The sequence below is a fragment of the Semicossyphus pulcher genome, unplaced genomic scaffold (genome assembly GCF_022749685.1).
Source record: "Semicossyphus pulcher isolate SPU_LCO1_2020_fin unplaced genomic scaffold, fSemPul1.0.p SCAF_1, whole genome shotgun sequence".
NCBI lineage: Eukaryota > Metazoa > Chordata > Actinopteri > Labriformes > Labridae > Semicossyphus > Semicossyphus pulcher.
In genome coordinates, this window is record NW_027211603.1 from 2186457 (window position 1) to 2208042 (window position 21586).

General features: G+C 42.2%; 3 protein-coding genes across 3 annotated transcripts in view; 1 reads left to right on the forward strand and 2 right to left on the reverse strand.

Moving 5' to 3' along the window:
* The window catches only part of vps13c (vacuolar protein sorting 13 homolog C), a 57435-nt gene extending 50190 nt beyond the window's left edge, over window positions 1-7245 (reverse strand). Inside the window, exons 1-4 of the mRNA XM_069662931.1 lie at window positions 7091-7245; window positions 2244-2287; window positions 550-592; window positions 66-161 (exon numbers count right to left, since the gene is read on the reverse strand). Of these exons, the coding sequence (XP_069519032.1) occupies window positions 66-161; window positions 550-592; window positions 2244-2287; window positions 7091-7190 (283 nt within the window). The 5' untranslated portion in view covers window positions 7191-7245. The remainder of the gene's footprint in view (window positions 1-65; window positions 162-549; window positions 593-2243; window positions 2288-7090) is intronic.
* A 7392-nt stretch (window positions 7246-14637) lies between these two features.
* Window positions 14638-15785, forward strand: agrp (agouti related neuropeptide). The gene is made up of 3 exons (XM_069663182.1): window positions 14638-14776; window positions 15383-15480; window positions 15594-15785. Exons 1-3 carry the CDS (start codon window positions 14638-14640, stop codon window positions 15783-15785), a joined length of 429 nt encoding a protein of 142 aa, XP_069519283.1.
* Window positions 15786-17096: 1311 nt separating this feature from the next.
* On the reverse strand, window positions 17097-19065 carry LOC138593267 (chymotrypsin A-like). Its single transcript, XM_069664202.1, has 7 exons — window positions 19014-19065; window positions 18553-18656; window positions 18375-18454; window positions 18158-18236; window positions 17895-18075; window positions 17371-17504; window positions 17097-17282 (listed from the first exon to the last, which is right to left on the reverse strand). The coding sequence occupies exons 1-7, from the start codon at window positions 19063-19065 to the stop codon at window positions 17121-17123; spliced, it is 792 nt and encodes a 263-aa protein (XP_069520303.1). The 3' UTR covers window positions 17097-17120.
* Between the last annotated feature and the right edge of the window lie 2521 nt (window positions 19066-21586).

The following is a 21586-nucleotide window of genomic DNA, read 5'->3' on the forward strand; positions in this document are numbered from 1 at the left end:
ACATAATCATATTGGTGCAGTCTGCTGCCCAAAGGCATGATGGGGGTGAAGAAACCATCACTTACTGGCTCCAGGAACAACCAGCAGGTACAGCCCTTCCAACGTGGCGACCACAGCATCGTTGTAGAGATTCTTCCAGGGAATCTTCAAAGTCAGCTTCCCTGAAAACACAAAGACAAACATTAATGTCCACAGCAGCTGTGTGAGGCTCGTTTCAGACAGGAAGCTTCTACTGGCCTGTCATTTCTTTGTTTCTCCATTAGTTATTTTTTGTCCTTGATCCAAGATGATATACATGATGTTTGTGATGTCTTCTCCCAGTATCTATGGACTGGATTTGGTTCCATCTATTGTAGCTAGTTTGATGATTGTTTACACCTTTAGTTCTGGTTACCTAATGTAATATTTTGTTGTTCGTGAGGATGACTTCTAAGTCTTATATTTGCTTTATGTAAAGTACATTGTAAATATTGATTTTGCTGAGTCCTATTAAAATCAAGCTTGTTGTTTCAATCTTGTTGTAACAAACATGACACAGGTAGAACTCACCGATCTGTCCGGCCTTCACTTTGAATGGAACATCAAACTCACTCTGAAACACAAACACACCATCTGTCACGATTACAACTGAGGCATTAGTTCATTAATTAGGTAACTGACAGAAAGGCTAAAGCAGTTGATAATCATTTGAGTCAGTTATGGATCTAAACCTCCTTCATCTTCTTCTGTTGCTCTCTCAGTGTTTCTGCTCACTATCTCAGTAAGCTCAATCTCTGTTGAATGTGACAGTTACAGGCTTCACTTTGGATTCTGTGATGTTGTGACTGGAATTATGTAACAAAATATTATGAGAATTATAGAACCTTGGGAGCATAGAATCCTAGGAGCACCCAACCTTGGGAGTTGGGGTCCTGGGAGAGTAGAACCCTGGGAACGTAAAAACCCTGGTACCCTGACAGAACAGAGCTCTGGGAGAACAAGTCCCTGGGGAAATTGAAAAAAACACTTGGAGCATAGGACCCTGTTAGCATAGAATCCTGGGAGCATAGAACCCTAGGAGCATAGGACTGGGGAGCATAGGACCCTGAGAGAAAATTACCTGGGAACAAAGAACCCTAGGAACATAGAACCGTGACAGTATATGACCCTGGGAGCATAGAACCCTAGGAGAATGTAAAGCCTGGAGAACAAGACCCTGGTAGCATAAAACCATGTGAGCAAAAGACTCTGGAAGCATAGGTCCCATAGAGCATAGGGCCGCAGGAGCATTGGACCCTGGTAGCACAGTATCCGAGGGGACAGACCATAGGAGAATAGGATCCTTGGAGAGTAGACCCTAGGCCATGAGATGATAGGACCCTGGTGGCATAGGACCTGGGACAAAAGAACCCCGCAGGTATAAAACCCTTGGAGAATAAAGTCCTGGAAGTATGGTACCTTATAGAAAAGGACCATGGAATAAAGACGTTTGGAAGCATAGGATACCGGGGGCATAGATCTCTTGGAGTAATGAAATCTGGGAGAAAAGAACCTTGGAAGAATGGTGGCGTAGTATCCTAGGAGTAACTGACCCTGAAAGCATGGGGCTCTGGGAGCAAAGGCCAGTAAGAGCTTAACTTGATAGAACCCAGGGAAGATAGGACCTTGAGAGCACAAAACGATGCGGATATAGGACCCTGGGATCATAAGACCCTGGTAGCATGTGGCCCAGGCACAGACCCCTTGGAAGATGGAAACAGTCCCCATGCGGTTCACCAAAACACTTCTATATATCAGCTTTCTGATAAGACATGAAATACCTTAAAAAAAAACAGACAGTGTGACTGTGTGTTGTTTATAGTTTCATTATATTAATAAAAAAATGTGTAAATCTTCCGACAGGAAACCTCTAACTGTAAACAAGATCAGTTACGACTCTTTGTCTTGTGAATATTAAAACTATAAAGGTTTCATATAAACCCAGAGGAGGAAACAGACGTGGATCTGTGTAGCCTCCAGTTGTAAAAGCTGTGGACTGTGCCCGACACAGAAACACTCGTGAGCGGACGCAGAGGAAAGCAAAACTGTAAGCTAACCTGGAGTCTTTATCGGCCTGGCTAGCAGTTTATTTTTTTCAATTAGGGGAAGTCATGTTTCCGTTTGATCCGGTGACTGTACACACCCATCTGACATCCAGCAGACCAATCACAATGAATAATGGATGTCATCATCCAGACAAGCTGGAGGCGAGGCCTGGGACTTACCAAAGCGTTTTCCTTCACTTTCAGGTTCTCAAGTACAACATTTCCTGCAGAGACACAGAAGACAAACATTATTATTGATCTGTATGTTATTACATTCCATTCATTGTTAAGTATCATATCATAATTCAAATCAGGGTTCCTCCTGATCCACTTCTATCTATGAGTCAATGAGTACAAGCAGAACCATTAAACCATTGGACTAATGCACGACTGGCTGAGCAGCCAATCAAGAGCTCACAATGGGGGGTTGTCCCTGTTTGTGTTTACATCATGTTATTGTAATGTACTGTAAATATGTTATCATAAGTGAAACTGAGACTTTTAGGTGCTTTTATTTGAAAAAATCAACTATTGTATTACCTCGAATGTTTATGTTAACAATACATGACACACTGTGCTACTCAGAGCTCCCACTGTAAGTTAATGCTAGACGGTAACCCTAGTATTGGGTGTTGGGTATTGCAGTACAGAGACTGGCAGAGTATCCAGGGATGTACGTGCATAGATGCATTAAACACGACTTTTAGCAATGAGACCGGGGTTCAATGTCTAACTCAATGTTGCCGTCTCGATTTCAGAGCGAACCTTTGCAAGGCAACTGTCACTGCCTTCCTGTGAAGTGGTACGAGTGCTATGTGTTGTGACATACAGGGATATCCACCATCCCTTAGAGTACAATAGCCTTCCAGTTGGTGCAGTCTCTGGACGTACAGAGGGCTGCTTTTAAGAACACTGGTGTCATGGACTGAGCTTAGGTAGGCTGCAAATATGTCCAACAGCCGACACTGGTGGAAACACTTCTTGCTTTTGGACAGAGGAACACATACGCCTGTTAAAGAAGCACTGAGCGTCTGCACGTGGGGGTTTCATTCTAACATGACAGCCATCAACACTGACAACCAGCCTGGAGAATGCTGCAGATCCAGGTGGACACTCAGAGACAGCCCCTGTTGTCTGAAGCACATCCGGTGGTGGAAATCTTTTTGCATTTGAACAAAAACATAAATTCCTTTTAAAGTATCACGGAGCATCCGCCCTCGGGGGATTCATTCTTAGACAAAAGCCTTTAATGCCGACAACAGCCCAGGGGAATGCTGCAGATCCAGCCCGACATTCAAAGTCAGCACGAGTTGCTTGGAGATCATCAGGTGGTTGAAAACAGATGATCTTTGTTTTTCAGCACTTTGTGTGCGACCCCGTGGATGATGTCATTCACCCTGAAGCGTGGGATGCCAAATATATTGGAGACAACACAGTAAAAGGTTTCACCTGTCAGCCAAAACAGGAACACTAGAACCTCTAGGTCATGACCCCAGACACAGTCAAAAAATGGGATTTCTCACGTGTGGTACTAAATCTACCATCGAGACATCCCGGCTTTTTCATCCACTTCCTGTTCACATGTAGCTGTATTACGGCAGCCTCTGAAGGACAAACCTGTCCAGCAGGTAGAGACAATGAGATAAAAAGGGTCGCTGTAAGTTAAAAGATGGCTGCTTGTTGAACTCTTCACATGAGGTGTTATATGACACCAAGTCAAGACAATACATGAACGTTCGTTCAACATAAAAGGTTTCATGACACTTTTGTGATTTCCCTGTCCTGGTGTGATTACAGTGATCAGGATTATATTATAAAGCAAGTTCTTACACAGTTTTTCTTACTCTGGCATTACTAACAAAAGGTTCAGGTTTTCATATGCCTGTACCACATGTTCCCTCTGCTGAGAATCTAGATCGCCCACAGAGAATATCATCTGGAAAATAGCCGGTGAAAGACGCCGGGTTACAGCCTGTCACAGGTGTGACGCTTCGTGACGCTCTGGCTATAAGTTCAACGTGTCACAAACACGTTTGTTAGGATTCTTGTCTCTTATGTTCATCTGACACCAACATGCATGACATGATGACATGATGGCAGGTATGAGGAGGCTCCTGATTCACCTGATTCCCATCGCAGGGACGACTCTGAGGCGCGACATGGTGCTTATGTCTGAAACAACGCGATAAGTGGACCTGCTGGAACTGACCGGATGGAGGAGGAATTTGAAAGAAAGAGCGGCAAGTACGAGGGGCTGGTGGACCAGTGTCAGAGCAGGGGATGGAGGGCCAGGTGTCAACCATTTGAGTTCGGGTGCAGAGGTTTCTGCCCCCACTGATTCTGCAGGGTCCTCAAGCAGCTTGGAATTATGGGACTGCACGGCAGAAGAGCCATATTGAAGACCCCGAAGCTTGGACACAAGTTGGGGCCTGATCAATCCCGACTGGGTCTCCTGGCAGAGGGTGTCTGACACTGAAAGACCCAAAACACCCTATGACCCTATGACCCCAGGAATCACTGATGATGTGTCCAAGCTTGCATCTATAGGTGTATGAAGAAGCCAGGTAATAAGCTCATAAGTAGCTTGAATATTTATGTTATATGAGACACACTGCGTGACTTTGATGCTAGATTAGATTTGCAAAAATGTTGGGAGCTTCCAAGAAGGTTTAAACATACAAAGAATTCATCCTGTTGTGATGGTGCAAAACAACAACATAGAAATAGAATAAACAAAGCTGTTAAACAGCAGAAGTCCTACTATCTGTCCAGTTAGTCAATGTGCTCTGTGTTTGTTGTTTTGTACTGTAGTATACAGAGTGGGAGAGTCCATGTAGTATACACAGGGCTTTTACCCAGGAGACCGGGTGTGACTTCCAGGTCAAACTCCTTTTGTATTTATTTATTTAAACCAAAACCACAATCTTTCCCTAAACCTCACCACACTGCAGCCATCCACAGCTGGTTTAACACACGGTTAACGCTTTGAAACCTTTGCAGTCTGGTTAGGTTAGCGGTCTGCCGGGTGACAGAACAAGAGCAAGGCCACATGCGTGACACTTCTTAGACATGTAGTGTTACTGATTTTATCTACTTCCTGTTTTCATCTTGCTGTATCACTGCAGCATCCGCATGAAATTATGCGACAATTCTAACCAAATACAGTTCCACTTGTCCAGCTCTACAGGCGGAGACAAAAGAAGAACCATCAGTAAAATGCTGTCATCTAACACAGAAGCATTCAGCAGGGACGCAGAATCTGTCAAAACAATGCACATTTCTAAATGTGCATTAACATTAATGTTACATTTAAACAGTTTATATTCAAATAAAGTTTCATGACGGTTACATTTTCTATATTTAGTAGCCCCAAGTCAAAGACAAGGTTTACACAAATAATGTCAGTTAAATGGTAATCAGTAATGTTATTGATTTGTCTGTTGATATATTAGCTGTTGTTTAGTCTGTCTTGCGGTGATTATAGTTCAGGATCGGCTGGTTTCTACCTGCTCTGAACACCTTTAGGTGATGTCTCTTCAGCAGCTCAGAGGTGTCAGGTGAACCTGTTTGTTAGGATTCTTTTTTCTATGCATATTCGTCTGACACCGACATGTGTGTCAGAGACGTGTGCAGGTATGAGGAAGCTACAGTGATGCCCAACAGATGCAGGTTTAACGACTCTGGTTATCATAAAGGCAACAGCAATACTTCATATTACATAATGCTGATGTGAGATTTAATAATTCAAGTTGTTTCTTACACTTAAAAGGTCAAAGAGTTTCTGCTCTTAGCTTCTCAAAAGAGGATATTTTCAGTTTTCTATCATAATAAATCGCATCATCATTGTGTTTTGACTGTTTTCATGCTTTTTGGAGGCCAAATGATTTACCAATGAATCCACCGCATTAGTGACAGATTTACTAAAAAAGAAACAATGGGTGGTTGCAGCCCTACATTGTTCAGAGCTGCAGGAGCAAGACAAAGGAAAGACATGTGACTCTCCCATTATGATCTGTTACACTGAGCTTTTTTATTGTTTGATTCTAGGGGAGAGGAGTAACACAGTGTACTTTGCCTTCAACTTGACTTAGATATTTTGCTGTTTGCGTAGTGAAATGTGTGTGTACAGGCCGGGTCATGTCAGGAATAACTGTGTGTTTAACTGAGCATGTCAGTGACAGCGAGGGTGTTTTAATCAGACAGCAGATTATTTCTGTCCTCATGTTTTTACTTCTGAAAGTAGATGTCCATTATATGCTTTGTTTCTGAAGTCTACTGATAATAACACGCAAATTACAAGGCTCCATCCACACAAGATAACTGTGTTAACTCTCCAGGACAGAGACAACGTGTGTGTGTGTGTGTGTGTGTGTGTGTGTGTGTGTGTGTGTGTGTGTGTGTGTGTGTTTTGAGCTGATAAGCAGCAGGTTTGGATTTTCAGTTAACTAAATTAAGCCTCTTGGCCGGTCAGACAGATTAACTGTTTAGTTTCAGTAGGACAGTTCACACAGACCGAGAGAGAGAGATTGACCTGGACAAATCGAGGACAGGTGCAGAAAGAAGACTGACGTTTGAACTCTTGACAGTTTACTATGAAATTACTGTGAAAGTAACACAAGAAAGCACGTAGCTGGGTTGTTTTTCCGGACCATTGTCAGCCGTTTTCTAATTCGGCATAAATTTAATGCACCGACAGTCGACTCTAACATTATCTCAAATGCACGACCACAACAATGCGCGCTCTTCCTCTTACGCCTTGCTGTGTTTTGGTAGAGGTGAGGCAGTGACAGCAGCCGAAGCTTTGATTAAAGTTGAAATGGCATCGTAACAACAAATAATTGGTGTGTTGTTTGAATGCCGAATTTAAGAGTAGATCCAAGTGTTTAGAATAAGATATTTATACATGTCACTTGTTCCTACAATATTTGTTTAAAAATAAGTTAGTTTTAAAATGGGATATTTCTGAACGGAGTCTGGCTTGTCACCGTATGTTATTGCGTTAGCTGCTAGCTAGCTGCAGAGCCTACCTCCCCAGATCCCGATCTTCAGCTGGGACTTGTCCAAGTTCTCCACATAGTCTCCGATGAATCTATTGAGCAGGTCGCTGACCAGAGACTCGAAGACCATGACTGAAAGCTCCGGGTTGGACCCTGTGGTAGGGTCTCCGTAAGCCTGCACCTGATTTCCTGTTCAGCTGATGTGATATATTAAGGATCGACTCTCTCTGGGATCAACTACTGTGCTTGATCAGTTAGTGCTGTCTGTGTATTGACAGAAGTGAAAGTGTGAGAGAGCATCGATCAGTCAGGTGACGGTGAGTCAGTAAAGGAGGGTGTGTCTCCAAATGAACGGTTGTATTTGCATTTAATCGCACTGAAACGGTAAATTGTAAATTACTGGTGACATTAAAGTACAAATACGACAATGAACAGGTAACAAAGTGTCAAAATACTGTAAGAGTACAATGTTTAAAGGCCTATCCTAAAACTGCAACTTATAATTATCTTAATACACCATGAATCTGCCCTTTGTTTTCTCCATTAATTGTTTCGTCAATAAAACATAATAAAATAATTCTGAAAGAGAATAAAAAAATGAACCAAAACCTGGAACCAACAAATATTTCCCAGGAAGTCCTGCTATTATAATAGCGGAAATTAAATGCACATATAACAAAAAGTAAGGGTACTCATTATGCAGCATATTATAGGCTAAATTGCATTATTGGATTATCGTTATTGATGCATTAATGGGTTTTTTTCACTTTAATGCTGCAGCTGGTAGATGTAATTTTTTTTTTTCATTTATTGCCACCTGTACTTTTTGTCTATTCACCATTCATCACTATAAATTAGTTGATAATATTTTCATTTGAATTTGTAGAATAATTAAAAATATTTATACTGCATTAAGATGTTACTTATTAGAGAAGTACCTCAAACACTAACCTTCAAAACTGAACTTAAGTATTTGTATAAATGTATTTTTTCTATTAAGATTTATTTTTGATATTTGAAACAGCTGTTTTGTTTTTTTTTAGACATGACAGTAAACATGTAAATATGAACATGTCTGTGCCGCAATGTGTTGATGTGACCACTAGTCGGCGCCAAAAGTTGAATGTCACATTCCAAGAGTTAGAATCAGAAGGACTTTCTTGATCCCACAGGGGAATCTGTAGTAGATGATCTGCATCGATGTGGATATAATGTGCATGTGATGTTTTTGTGTGATAATTATTTGTATGGAGACTAGATTGTAGAAGGAATATATTTATGGTGTTACATTTTATGAACCTCTCTGCAATGACAAATTGATGCTTAGTCTTTCGAAGTCAACTTTAAAAAATGTAAATGTTGCATCAACTTTAAAAAAAAGGACTGTGAGAGGAAGCCAGAGTTACCTGAGGGAACCCACGCATGCACAGGGAGAACATGCAAACTCCACACAGAAAGGCCCGCTACGTCCGAACTGGGATTCAAGGAACCTTCTGTGACGAACCACTGCCAGCCAGTTAGAAAGGCAACTTTCCTATTCAAGTCAAGTGACGTCTAACACATTTATAAGTATCTAATAAATAAAATACGTTATAAATGACAAAGGTTACGTTGATTGAACAAACTAAAGACGGCTTGTTTTTCCTGTTTGCAGTGATTGATGATGAAAGAGGTCACACATTGTTTGTGTAGACACAAAGGATGAACAGACAATCAGTCAACAGTGCTCATGCATCGCAGGTATGTGTCCCTTTATACCTTCTGGGACCTGCTGACAGCTTTCTTCTTACAACCAGGTAACTGTGTGTTTCGACGCCATCGTTTCAGGTTTTTCCACAGGAGTGAAATGTTACCGAGCTGTTTAAAATGTGTTCAGGGTCATTGTTTGTTTTTCTGCTTCTTGTCTCCAGACACACTGACATATTTCTGTACAAAAACAACAAGTAACAGTGTCAGTATAAGAACATATACTTGTGACAGAATACAGTGAAAAGCTGCTGTGGTGCAGCTGAGAGCAAAGAGTCTTTTTACTGTAACTTTAAGATGCATTCAGATGTCGCTCACAGGTTTATTTTCATACAATTCAACAGAAGACACAGTACACACTTGGTGTTTTACTGAGTACACACAGCTCTACAGTGCTCACACAGTACACAGTCAGTATCACACAGTGTTAGTACTTACTTTAATGATCAGCAGTTTGCATTACATACAGGTTTAAATCCCTTTTATCAAAGCTGCTGTGAGGAACTATCATTTTGTGTGGATGTTGGCGCCCCCTGTTGACATAGCAGAATGTGTTATCTCTTTGCTGATCTTGTCCTGTACTGTAAAACATGTCCTCCTGCTTCCTCTTAACAGTGACAAGTATCACTCACTGTGAATCTGTCTGTGAAAAATGTAAACAAGGTCTGTGTCTGCAGTGTGCTGTTAATCCCCTCGTCAACCCGGCGGCAGCGCTTACAGGCATTAAAAATAACTAAACAAAGTAAATCAATGTTCTTCCTGATGATGTTGTTTGCTTTCTTAGATTACACAGAGGCATCAGGTCTGCTTTATAACTAGTTTCTCCTCACAGGAGCTTTTAAAGACTTTCTTCAATATTTTTTCAATAAAATCCTAAAAATGATTTAAAATCTAGATAAAAATATAAATGTAGAAAAAAGTGCATCTCAGTATACAGTAAATAAAGTATTAAAAAACAACAAATAAAAGTGTTAAAAGGAGAGCTTACTTACTAATTTCCATGACTGGAGGTTTGGTGAAGGTTCGTCTTTGATCCCCCTCGACCCTCCCCAATCATCCTCGATCCTTCCCAGTCCTCTCGATCCATCCTGGTCTTTGCCGGTCTTCCTGATCCTCTTTGGTCCTTCCAATCTTACATGGAACCTGTCAAACCTCCTCAGGGATCTGGGATCCTCCCCCGTCCTCTTCCGTATCCATCCTCCTCCTCCTCAGTCTTTCCCAAACTTCACTGGTCCTCGCTGATCCTAGCTGATGCCCCCTGATCCTTCCTGGTCCTCCTCTGTCCTCACCAGTCCTGTCGTCCCTCTTCTTCGTCCCATGTGCTTCAGGTTTTTATTATAAGGTACGCAGGAGCAAATGGACACTGATATGTGTAATACCTGATAGAAAACTACAAATATATGAAGAGAAAACTTTATATGCACCTTTAAAGAGTCACAGGACAGCAATCAGAGAAGAAATCACAGCGGGAATAACAATCAAACCACATCAGAGAAAATAATATAAAAATGAACTTTATTTTGAAAGGGGTCAGTGTAGTCCAGCCAGATCTATCTATGTGTTCAGTTTGCAGGTAAACAATGTATTATTATGATCAGGAGGAGATGGAGGCTCTAATGGACTCTAACAGGATCTGATGTGTGGGTCACTTCAGGGTTCATGTGCTTTTATTTTGAAGGGATTTACTCAATGTCTTTAGAAGAGGTCCAACTTGACCAGATAAGACCAGCTGATGTTGGTGTGTTACAGAGCAACACCGTGATCTCACCAGACTGATCCTGGACAGGCTTTTCACAATAAGAGCGTCCTCTTCATGTTTCATATGAGCTCACCCGGCTGTGTGATGCTCCACACTGACCTCCAGTGCCCATGTGCAACACTTCACCTGTTAAATGCCACAGTGTTGCCACAGAAACAGCTCAGCCTGAAACAGGAAGTGCATGATAGTTGTTGTTGTTGATGATGAGGTCTAACATGTTTTATTACAGTCCATTCCCTGCTGATGGACTGTAATTAGCGTTCACCTGCCGAGTGCAGCGATGATGTCATCAGCATGTCACAGTTCAGAGAATCGGCGCCATTTTTGCAGGCGGAGGACGAAGAGCTTAATGAAGCAGCCGTTGAGGAAGCAGCTGATCTAATGTTCTCCAATCAAACACACAGAGACGATCATTACTAAACACATGCAGGTCATAAACGAGGACGGACGCTTTCATCATCAGCCCGAACGTTTTAAAAATGCACAAAGAAAACAAACAGGAAGTTCAGGTCACATGTCAGGTGTTACCCTCACACAAACATATGCTTCACAACATTTTGTCTTTGAATCATTTTTCTGTTTGTAAATGTTTCAGCACATTTAAAGGACTTTTTATTTGTGTCATGTTTTTATCAAATAGATTCTTTCCTCTCTGTCGATTTGTGCTACTCTCCAAGTCATGATAGACAGACAGAGAGAGACAGACAGACAGACAGACAGACAGATGGACGGACACAAGGAAAGATAGACAGAAGGACGGACGGACGGAGAGACAGACAGAAAGATAGACAGATGGACCGATGGAAAGAAAGAAAGACAGACAGACAGGCAGACAGACATAAAGAAGGACAGACAGACAGATAAAAAGAAAGACAGACAGATGGACGGACACAAGGAAAGATAGACAGAAGGACAGATGGACAGACAGAGAGACAGACAGTAAGATAGACAAACAGACGGACGGACGGATAGAGAGACAGACAGACAGATAGAAAGACAGACAGACAGAAGAGCAGATTGACAGACGGGGACACAGATAGACAGACAGACAGACAGATGGACGGACACAAGGAAAGATAGACAGAAGGACAGATGGACAGATGCCGGAGAGACAGATAGTAAGATAGACAAACAGACGGACGGACGGACGGAGAGACAGATAGACAGATAGAAAGACAGACAGACAGAAGAACAGAAGGACAGACAGACGGATGAAGAGACAGAAAGACAGATAGAAAGACAGACAGACAGGAGAACAGATGGATAGACGGAGAGACAGCTAGACGGACAGATGGACGGAGAGACGAACGATGAGTCGTTAAGTCACTAAAGCTGAACTGAAAGGAGACGTTCTGGTCTACGGAGGACTTCCTGTTTGCGTCACCAGCTGTTCCCGCCCTTACCCTTGCGTGACCAACAGCCTCTCCTGTCGCCGAGCAACAGGTAGCTAGCTTGCTAACTAGCTATCATAACTAATCACGTTGCGTAAATTAACCTATTATATTACAGATAATTTGGTTCAAAGTCCCTTTTGTTTTTTTGTATCGCAGTTATTCGATTGATTTGGCCGCATCTGAAGGAGCCTCGGAAGCACCGCTGTGACACAATCATTACACGTCCTTCGAAGGATGCAGCCCCTGACTTGGGACACAGCTTCTGTCTTTCAGATCCCTGCTCCCTGTGTCTCCCGCCTCATGTGTCAACCCTTCCCTAATAAGACTCACCTGTGTCTTGTTTCCCGTTGTCTTTGTGTCTTCCTCTCGTTGTCAGTTCGTTGTGTGTTCCTTCACGTTGCCTTGTTCCAGCATTTTTCTTGTGACAAATTTTTCCTTGTTTTCCGACCATAGCCTGATCTTTTGACTTTACCTTTTGTTTTCTAAATCTCAGCCTGAGCGGAAGAATACAAATCCACCCTCTTGCCCAAATATGGTCACTTCTGGCTCCAGGAAATCAAGATGGTGACGGCCAAAATGCTAGACTCACAGAAGTGATAATGGGTGATGTCATTGTGCTCCTTCACACACACACACACACACACACAAAACAAACTTAACATCAGCTCCTCCATCAGGCTCCATCTGATGTTTCTCCACAAGGTCACACGGCCCCCCTCCCCCCAGTTCATTACCGCCTGCTGGTCACGTGACCTCCCTCCTCTCCAGGGGCCTTTAAATCGCCCGTCGGCCCCCTGAGAGAGAGAGAGACAGCAAAGAGTCACAGCGACAGGTGAGTAACTTCTCTCTCTCTCTTTGTGTGTGTGAGTCTTTGTCTCTCGCCCACTCTCTCTAAAAGAAATGTTTAGAATCTAATACAAAATTATATAATGTAAATTATTATAATATAAAATGAAGTAACGTGATATAATATACTACAATATAATATAATTTGACTTGTATTGTCATTATGCGTACACCAACACGTAAGTTAGACTGAAGATTTAAATAATTCTTCAGGTACACAGTAAAAGTTATATTGTTATATTATTATAATGTGTTTCGCTGCTATATGATTACATTTTCTGAATTTTAAATGATGTAATCTGACTGGTTGATGTTAAAGACAGTTGTTTGGCTGATGTTAGAGGAAGTGTATCTCCTGTTTGAACAAACTGAAGATAAAACCCTGAAACATTCTTTATCGAAATATTTTTATTGAGTCATCGAGCAACAGGTACAGATTATGACGTTGTATCCAAACTAATTTTTCCAAGTATACATGACACAACAGAACAGTCAAGTTTCATACAAAAAATATGACAGGGATTTTTATAAAGCAACATGAATGGTGGTGATGGAACAACAAACAAACATAAACAACAATAGCAGTAAAATAAATAACTAAAAATAAAATAAAAAGAATAAATTAAATGGGTAAGTTGGGAGCAGAAGGTAACTACAGTAAGCAATACAGCACAGGGGGAAGCTCAGTGTAATAGTATTTGGGAAGACTCTAAGCATTGTATTTCTCTGGTCTGTTATCTCTCATTCACTCATAATTTCATTAAAATGGATGAGTTAAAATGTAGATGGTGTTGTGTTGTGTTGCAACGGTCTTTAACGTCATTTTAAATGTTAAATAATTTTCTCCAGAGTCATAAACACGCAGCACGCATTTGTCTCATATATCATCTTATTTTATTATTATTTAATGTAAATATTAACGGTAACACTTTATATTAAGGTCCTTTTAATAAGCGTTAGTTAATAGGTAATAAGACCCTTATAAGTCCTTATAAGATGCTTGTAACATTAAATATATGTTAATAAGATAAGTGTTAATAATAGTATCATAATCATGTTTATTGTTAGATTATAAGACATTATGAGCACTTATAAGAAACTTTTTATAGACAGTTTAAGAGCTTTAATAAAAGCCTTACGTTTCTTATAATTGTGTATAATAGCATTACAGACTCATTCATTGAGTCTTAATCACTTACCTATTATACCTTTGTTAAGCCTTTACTAGAAGCTGCTTTACTAAGATTAATACATGCTTCATTGTGCTGTAATGAACAATTAACGATGCGCTATTAACAGTTAATTATGTTTTTTGCAGCTACTGGATCTAAAGGGAGGTTAATAAATTCTTCATTACAACTTATTCATAGTTAACTATTAGTTTGGGAACCTAAATAAATATAAAGTGTTACCATGTTGAAGACATGCACATTAAGAATGTTTTTTCATTGTGCAGCAGACTGTGATATTTTCTCCTTTGATGCCAAGCAGCACTGTTTATACTGCAGCTTTCTATGCTCCCGATGCAACACATTTTACACTTTTTATTTTTCACAAGGGAGCGATTTAACGGCTGTTTCTGGGTTCAAAAAAGGCATTTTACGGTTTAACTAAAAAGGTTTATCTCTGTAGGGATCCTTTCTGTGATGTTATCAGACACTTAGAATAACAAACAAAAACAATCACTGTGATCGTGCACTTTTATATGTTGCAGCCATTACAGCCAGTTTGACCTGACCTTCAATTGAAATGACCTTGTTTGCTACTTACACAGGCTCTTCTGGGAGAAGCTGAGGATTGTGGGAGTTGCAGTTCTTCACTCTGACAGCAGGATGTTTGGCTCTGTGCTGCTCTGCTGTTGCTCCTTCAGTCTGCTGCGTCTGTCTTTCTCCCTGGTTCATGGAAACATACCGCTGGACGACGGTCCGGCCACGGGACGACGTGCCGACACCTCCTACCTGGCTGAAATCGGTTAGTAACACCTGTCCAATTGAAGGACGACAAACTCCCCCTCAGTGGTCGTTGTGAGAATTACGCGGGGCCAAGTATTTTATTTCTTATTTGATTTGAACAAAAAAGAGTTTGTTGGTGGATGTGAGAGATAACAGCTTAAATGTGTTTCCTGATATGAAAAACATGCAGAATAGTAAATGTCCAAGTATTACTCCCTGTGGTACACCATGGGCATAGCTAGACAGGACACCTTGAGTGTGAAGACTTAAAGCTTTATGTAGCTTCCAAAATTACAGTTTGTTCTGAATTGTATCAAGAAATAAAGCAGCATTGACTTCCTGTCTAATCCAGAATGATTACAGAAACCACTTTAACCAGCTGGAGATATGGACATAAACGTGCCTTTGAAGCAGTGTTTGTAGGATTGTAGAGGATGTTCAATGATTGTAAAGTATTGGTGTTATTTTATTCCTCACCAGAGAGGATGGATAAAATAAACAACCTACACACATATTGTCATACACACATGGTCCCTTCTTCAGGAGGACAAACAGCTGATAAAGTGATTAAGATGGGTGACAGGTAAAACAACTGCCATTATTATTTCTGTCTTGTGTCCTGTAGAGAGGAGCCACGCCCCTGACCCTGTGCATGACCCCGCCCTCCTGTCTGTCGACTCGGTGGAGGATCACTTCCTGATGGACGCAGGCTCCTACGACGAGGTGGGTGTTGCTTATCTAAAAATACTGGGTGGTATTATCAGAGGTAGGTTTGATGACCAAACCTGATCACTCTTTGGTCTCAGCATTATAACAGTGTTTTTTCCTTCTCTCAGGACTCGTCAGCAGGCTTGCAGCTGCAGGGTCGGGCCATGCGCTCCCCTCGTCGCTGCATCCCCCACCAGCAGTCCTGCCTGGGTTACCCGCTGCCCTGCTGCGACCCCTGCGACACCTGCTACTGCCGCTTCTTCAACGCCATCTGCTACTGTCGCCGAGTGGGCCACGCCTGCCCACCCAGACGCACCTGAGGACGCACCACACAACTCCCCCAATAAGGACCCGGTCTGCTCATGGAATCACGTCGATGCTCTCTCTGTTACATGTTGTATAAAATGTGCTCTTTGTGAAATAAACAACTGTGCTGTAAAATATATTCTTAGAAGCCAAGTAAATATTTTGTGTCAGTGATTGCAAAAGATAATGATAGATTACGATATGACCCAAACAGCACACCACACACTAACAGATTCATTCACCAACAACCAGAGTCTCTCTCTCTCGACTCTCACAGCTGGAAATCTCGCCAAATCTCTGGCGCTCAAACGAGACTTCGAAGTAAACAAACGTGGCGGACGACGGGCAGGAAGAATTGGTGATGATAGTTTTTGGACTTTTTACTGTAAATTCAGGAAGGAAAAAGAACAAACTGTGGGTGAAGTGGTTGAGACGGCGTGAACACGGGCTGTACATGTTACTTTATGCTCCATGTTTGCTTTTGTCGCCATGGCTGCGGTTGGTGTGCTTCCTGCATCAGTCAGCTCGCTTCCTAACTGGCTATCGTTCCACATGACGATCCACAGAGTGCGTGCTCGGCTGTCCTCTGGGTTCCCCCACACAACAGGATATCAGATCGGAAATCTTGAACATGGTTGATATTCATGATTTGAAATCTGTGCAACCCGACGTTCTTCCGAGCAGATCTGGGGAAAATAAAATCACTCTTAACATCCCTCACAGCACAGGAACATCTGTAGAGATCATCTTTAGAACATCAAACAATCAGGACTTTGTTTGAAGGGAGGAATCGGGCCCAAAATCATCATCGTGTAGTGTGTACCCTGCATTACACTACTGATAGGTGGAATTTGTAGCATGAATGCTAACATTAGCTTGTGGCTATTGACTTTTCAGATATGGTGTTTCCATTTAAATGTAGCCTGATCCCCCGATTTTCACGATACATGGTCTTTTCAGTCACTGATCAGTCAGGAGGGGCTGAAAGGAAACAGTGTCAGATTCTCCACGTTCACAGGATGAGCAAACCTCAGAGGAAAATGGCTACCGCAGGAATATAGCAAATTGTTTGTTTGTTACTGTTAATATCTTTCTTCTATCTTCTATCTATTCTTTATTTGTTGTTAACAAAGTTACTTCTAAAAAAATTATTGCTAAACTAGGTTAACACAACCTGACTCCTGCTGTGAACTTAGCAGGGTGTTAAAGCTGACATGGATCTGAACATCTCAGTCACTGAGAGGAGGAAAGGCTGTGGATGTGAACAAAAGACAGGGACGGATCTGCTTTAGAGTTTCTGTGTTTTATTGATGATCAGTAGAAACTGAAAGCTGTCCTGTGTGACGAGCTTAGTTGGCAGCGATGGTCTTGTCCATCCAGGCGCGGAGCTCGGTGACGCGAGCGTACACTCCGGGCATGGTGGGGGTGCAGGTTCCACTGCCCCAGGACACGATACCAACCAGGGTCCAGGCTCCGGCCTTCTCGCAGACCAGGGGACCACCAGAGTCACCCTGAAGAAGACATACAAATAAATTATTATAAACAGTAAAAACAACACAGCATACACACACAGGAGACATCAGTCTGCTCCAAACCCACCATGCAAGAGGAGGCTCCGGAGGCTCCAGCGCAGATCATCAGGTCGGTGATCTTGCTGCCCCAGTACTGACGGCACTGAGTGTTGGTCAGCAGGGGGAGGGCAGCCTGCTGCAGCAGGGCGGGGGTGTCAGGAGCTGCAACACACAAACACAAACAATCAATACTACTGAAGGTCTGAGATGTAGGTCTGCAAGCTTTGAATCAACACAAAGTGACATGTTTCATGTTGTTTAGAGTTCACCAAGAGTCAACCTTAAAAATGAATCCAACTAAGAAGTGCCAAAAACTGCAGTTCCTCGAGCGGCCACTTGAGGCTGCCTCCAAAAGCGAGTAGATCCCCATTAGGCCCCATATTAAAATATAACTTCACAGCAGAAATGATCGTTCTTCTTTCGTTAGCTACTATACGTTGGTTCGAGAGATAAATCCCTGTTAGTTACTGTTATCGTTAACAATTACTGATTCTGTCCACATGTCCCGCCCCTTCTCTCCTTTGATTGGCCGGATGAAGCAGTTGCTCTCACCGTTGTAGCGGGTAAGGCCCCAACCGCTGGTCACACATCTCATGCCTCCGGCGAAGTTGTCTCCGGTCTCGGCCACGCACACGGGGGACACACGCATGTTCATCTGGGCGGGGGTGGCCAGCTTGATGAGCAGGATGTCGTTGTTGATGGTGTAGCCATTGTACTGGGGGTGCTTGAACACCTGACAGGAAATGACATTGTTGTTATGAGCGGGGGATTCACAGGAAGGGACCGTGATTGGATGAAGAGCTTTTGTCACTCACCTTGCCGACCTTCATGACCTGGATGGTCTCAGCGTTGGAGGAGCGGTCGTGCTCTCCGAGGATCACACGGTGGGAAGACCTGCAGGGAAGAAACAGGATACATGAGGCGGCCATTTTGTGTCAAAATCATGCTAAAGGTGTCAGGATGAAGAGATGAAGTTAAAAGGACAAAGGCAACAGAATGAAGTGATGAGGGTGACAGGGTGAAGATGTTTACCTGACATTGCAGTGAGCAGCTGTCACAACCCAGTTCTCATTGATGAGAGAGCCGCCGCAGAAGTGGAAGCCGGTGTAATCCTAAAACAACAGCAATAACAAAGGGTGAGACAATTAACCTGTGTGAGTGTGTGTGTGTGTGTGTGTGTGTGAGAATGTTTCCATGTGTGTGCCTTTACCTGCAGGGACACCTGCCAGGGCCAGGAGTGGGGCACTGCCTCCTCACCGTTCACGATACGAGAGTACCCGGTGATGACGGGAGGGATGGCGGGAGAGCCGCAACCTGGTGACATCATCGTGACATCATGAACAACAACGGCTTAAAGTGAGAATTAAATAAAGATAATTGACAAAAATGACAATCTGCTGTATTTAAGAAGACTTTAACTGAACAACTGAGACCATAAACTCACAAAAACAAAGTTTACTGAGTTTATAAATCAAGAGAGAAGTCGGCTCATTTTCTCATAGACTTCTTTTTGCAACCAGTGGAGTCGCCCTCTGCTGGCCATTAGCAAGAATGCAGGTCTATTGCTGTTGCTACTTCCACCTCTTATATACTGTCTGTGATAAAGACTCCAGCATCTCTTCTTTACCCAGCATGCCTCACTCTCTCAGATGAAATGTTAAAGCGTCTCACCGTAGGCGGCGCCGACGAAGGCAAGGCAGGAGAGGATCCACAGGAAGGCCATGGCTCGATCATGCCGGGTCTGTCTCAGCGAGCGGCTTTTATACAGCCAGGGAGCGACGTGATTGGACGGAACGAGACTGGGCAGGAGGGGACACCTTATCAGAAGTGGTGGGAGTTTGGACAGGTGGAGCTGACGGAGAGTTTTCCACCTGAGGATGCAGGAACATTAAAGACGAGTGAATAATTATCGACTACTATCATCACACTTGATCAATCAGTTTATTAATCTCTCAACTAACTGATCTGTTTCTATCATAAAGACTGAAACATGTCCGTCCCACGGAGAGTAAATGCTGTAAATCAAACATTGCTTCCTGAACTCTTCCTGTTAAAACATAAGTATTCTCTTTAAACATGAACATATTTTCTTTGCATTATTGGAGCTCTGAAAAACATCTTTTGGTTTTCTTAAACAGTCGTCTTTTCCTGCAGATAAATGTCATCAATGAGGATATTTGATTTGGACGAAGGAGGCATGTTGTTCACAATAAAACAAAAGTTCATTTTATACACAAACACAAACCTATAAATAAAAGAACCAGAGAGAAACAGATTTCTGCAGAGGTCTCTTCATTCTTTAGCTGTGTAAAGATAAAGTGTAGCTGCATGTTTTAAAGTGTTGCTTCTGTTTTCATGACACATTTTCAATCAATCATTCTTTTTATTTATCAAACTTTCTTTGCATGTTTTCTATTGCGCTTTCCTTTATTTACATTATGTTATTGTTGCTTTAATAATTTAAATAATAATAGAAAGAAGCAGAAGAAGACGAATGTGATGTTTTTGCTTCCTGTCTCTGTCACAATGATGTCACATGATGCACTTTATATATTATTATCATAAATTATGAATCTAACATATTCATGTGTTTCTCTGCAGGTCGAGGTCATCATGCATGTTCGCAGACGTTCATCTGAAGCTGCTGCTGATAAAAACTCTGCAGCTGGGAAACACACACATGCTGTAACCAACTGCCCCTCTGAACACGATGAACACACTGATTCAGGAGGACGACGCTCGCAGTCAGTGCTGGGTGAAACACCTGAAAGCTATACTAGAGTGAAAGTAGATATCAAACCAGAAAGAGACGATGGTAGAAGTGAAAGTCTGCAATTCTAATATTAAAGTCTGAAAGTATCTGATATTAATTATACTTAAGTATTGACAGTAAAAGTAAATGTTCATAAAAAAGGAAGTTGGAAGAATTTTGGGGACAATAAACTTTATTTTTATCTGTAAACCACTTCACAACTTAAAGGGGTGTTCTTCGACCCGTTCGTCTTCGTCACCAGCTTCGTCTTTCACCGGATAGGCTTGTTCCGATGCCGTTGCTCGCTCTGCCTCCATCTTGTATCCAGTGTCCCAGATGAGCATTCTCCTCACGTCGTCTCTACTCGCTTAAATCTGACGCCTGGACTCGACTTACAAGCAAAACTGCTGTATTGGAATTCCTCGTTTGCACTTAATTTACCACCTTCTTCTTTTTCTTCCACTCTTTCTTTGAGGTTTTTACGCCAGTTGGCATTGCAATGTTGCGTTACTGGCACCCTCAGTCTTTAACCTCTCAGCATGACTTCAGAAAGAAAAACAATCCAAAATCATTACACCATCACAATTCTTCAGGGAAATGTATCCGAGTAAAAGTGGAAGTTAACAGAAATATAAAAACTCAAGTACAGTACAGATACTCCCAGAAAATACTTAAGTACTGTAACAAAGTTCTCACGTTTCTCCGTAAGAGTTTACTTTTTCAGCTCTTTTGTCTGAACACAGTCTCACAGTCTGCACAACTTAAAGCTTCTTATCTCGAGCTAACATCGCTGCACCATTGTAACGTCACATCACAACTCGTATCCCCAGAGCTGCAAAAGCACAAAACAATCACAGGAAAACTGAATAAATAAAATGTGCGGATGTCCACTAGGGGCTTCCATACTTTATGACCGGACATGGACCAAAAAAAACCTCTTGATGAACAAACATTTCATATGTTTCTGAATTTGTGTTTTGCTCTGTGTTAGACCTACACGTTGTGTTTGTGCAGCTGGAGCTGTGTGTCATTAAAGAGTCAAGCATTCCAGCTGATGATTGTGGAATAATTACAGAGGTCAGAGGTCAGGGCTCTCTGCTGTTTGTATGAACAGCTTCAGCATCCCTCTTCTGAACAGAGATTTGGCCTTGAGACTTGGTGACTTGGACACAATTGAACTCGAGTCACTGTTTTGATGACTTGCGACCTGACAAAAAATAAATGACTTGAGACTCGACTTGGAGTTGCAAGTTAATGACTTGAGACTTGACTTGAGGCATGATGACTCGGATGACTTGAGTGTGTTCATAAGTGTGAATGTTAGCTGTTAAATATAAAATGATCAAATTCAAGTTTGTACGCAGCGAAAACGGGGAATCATGATTGGACGACTCAAAAAGCTCCCCGGTATGTGATTGTCATGATTGGATGAGGCAGGCTGTCAGTTAAACTCGTCGTTATGGCAACACGCAACATCAAAGCCCCCAAAGAG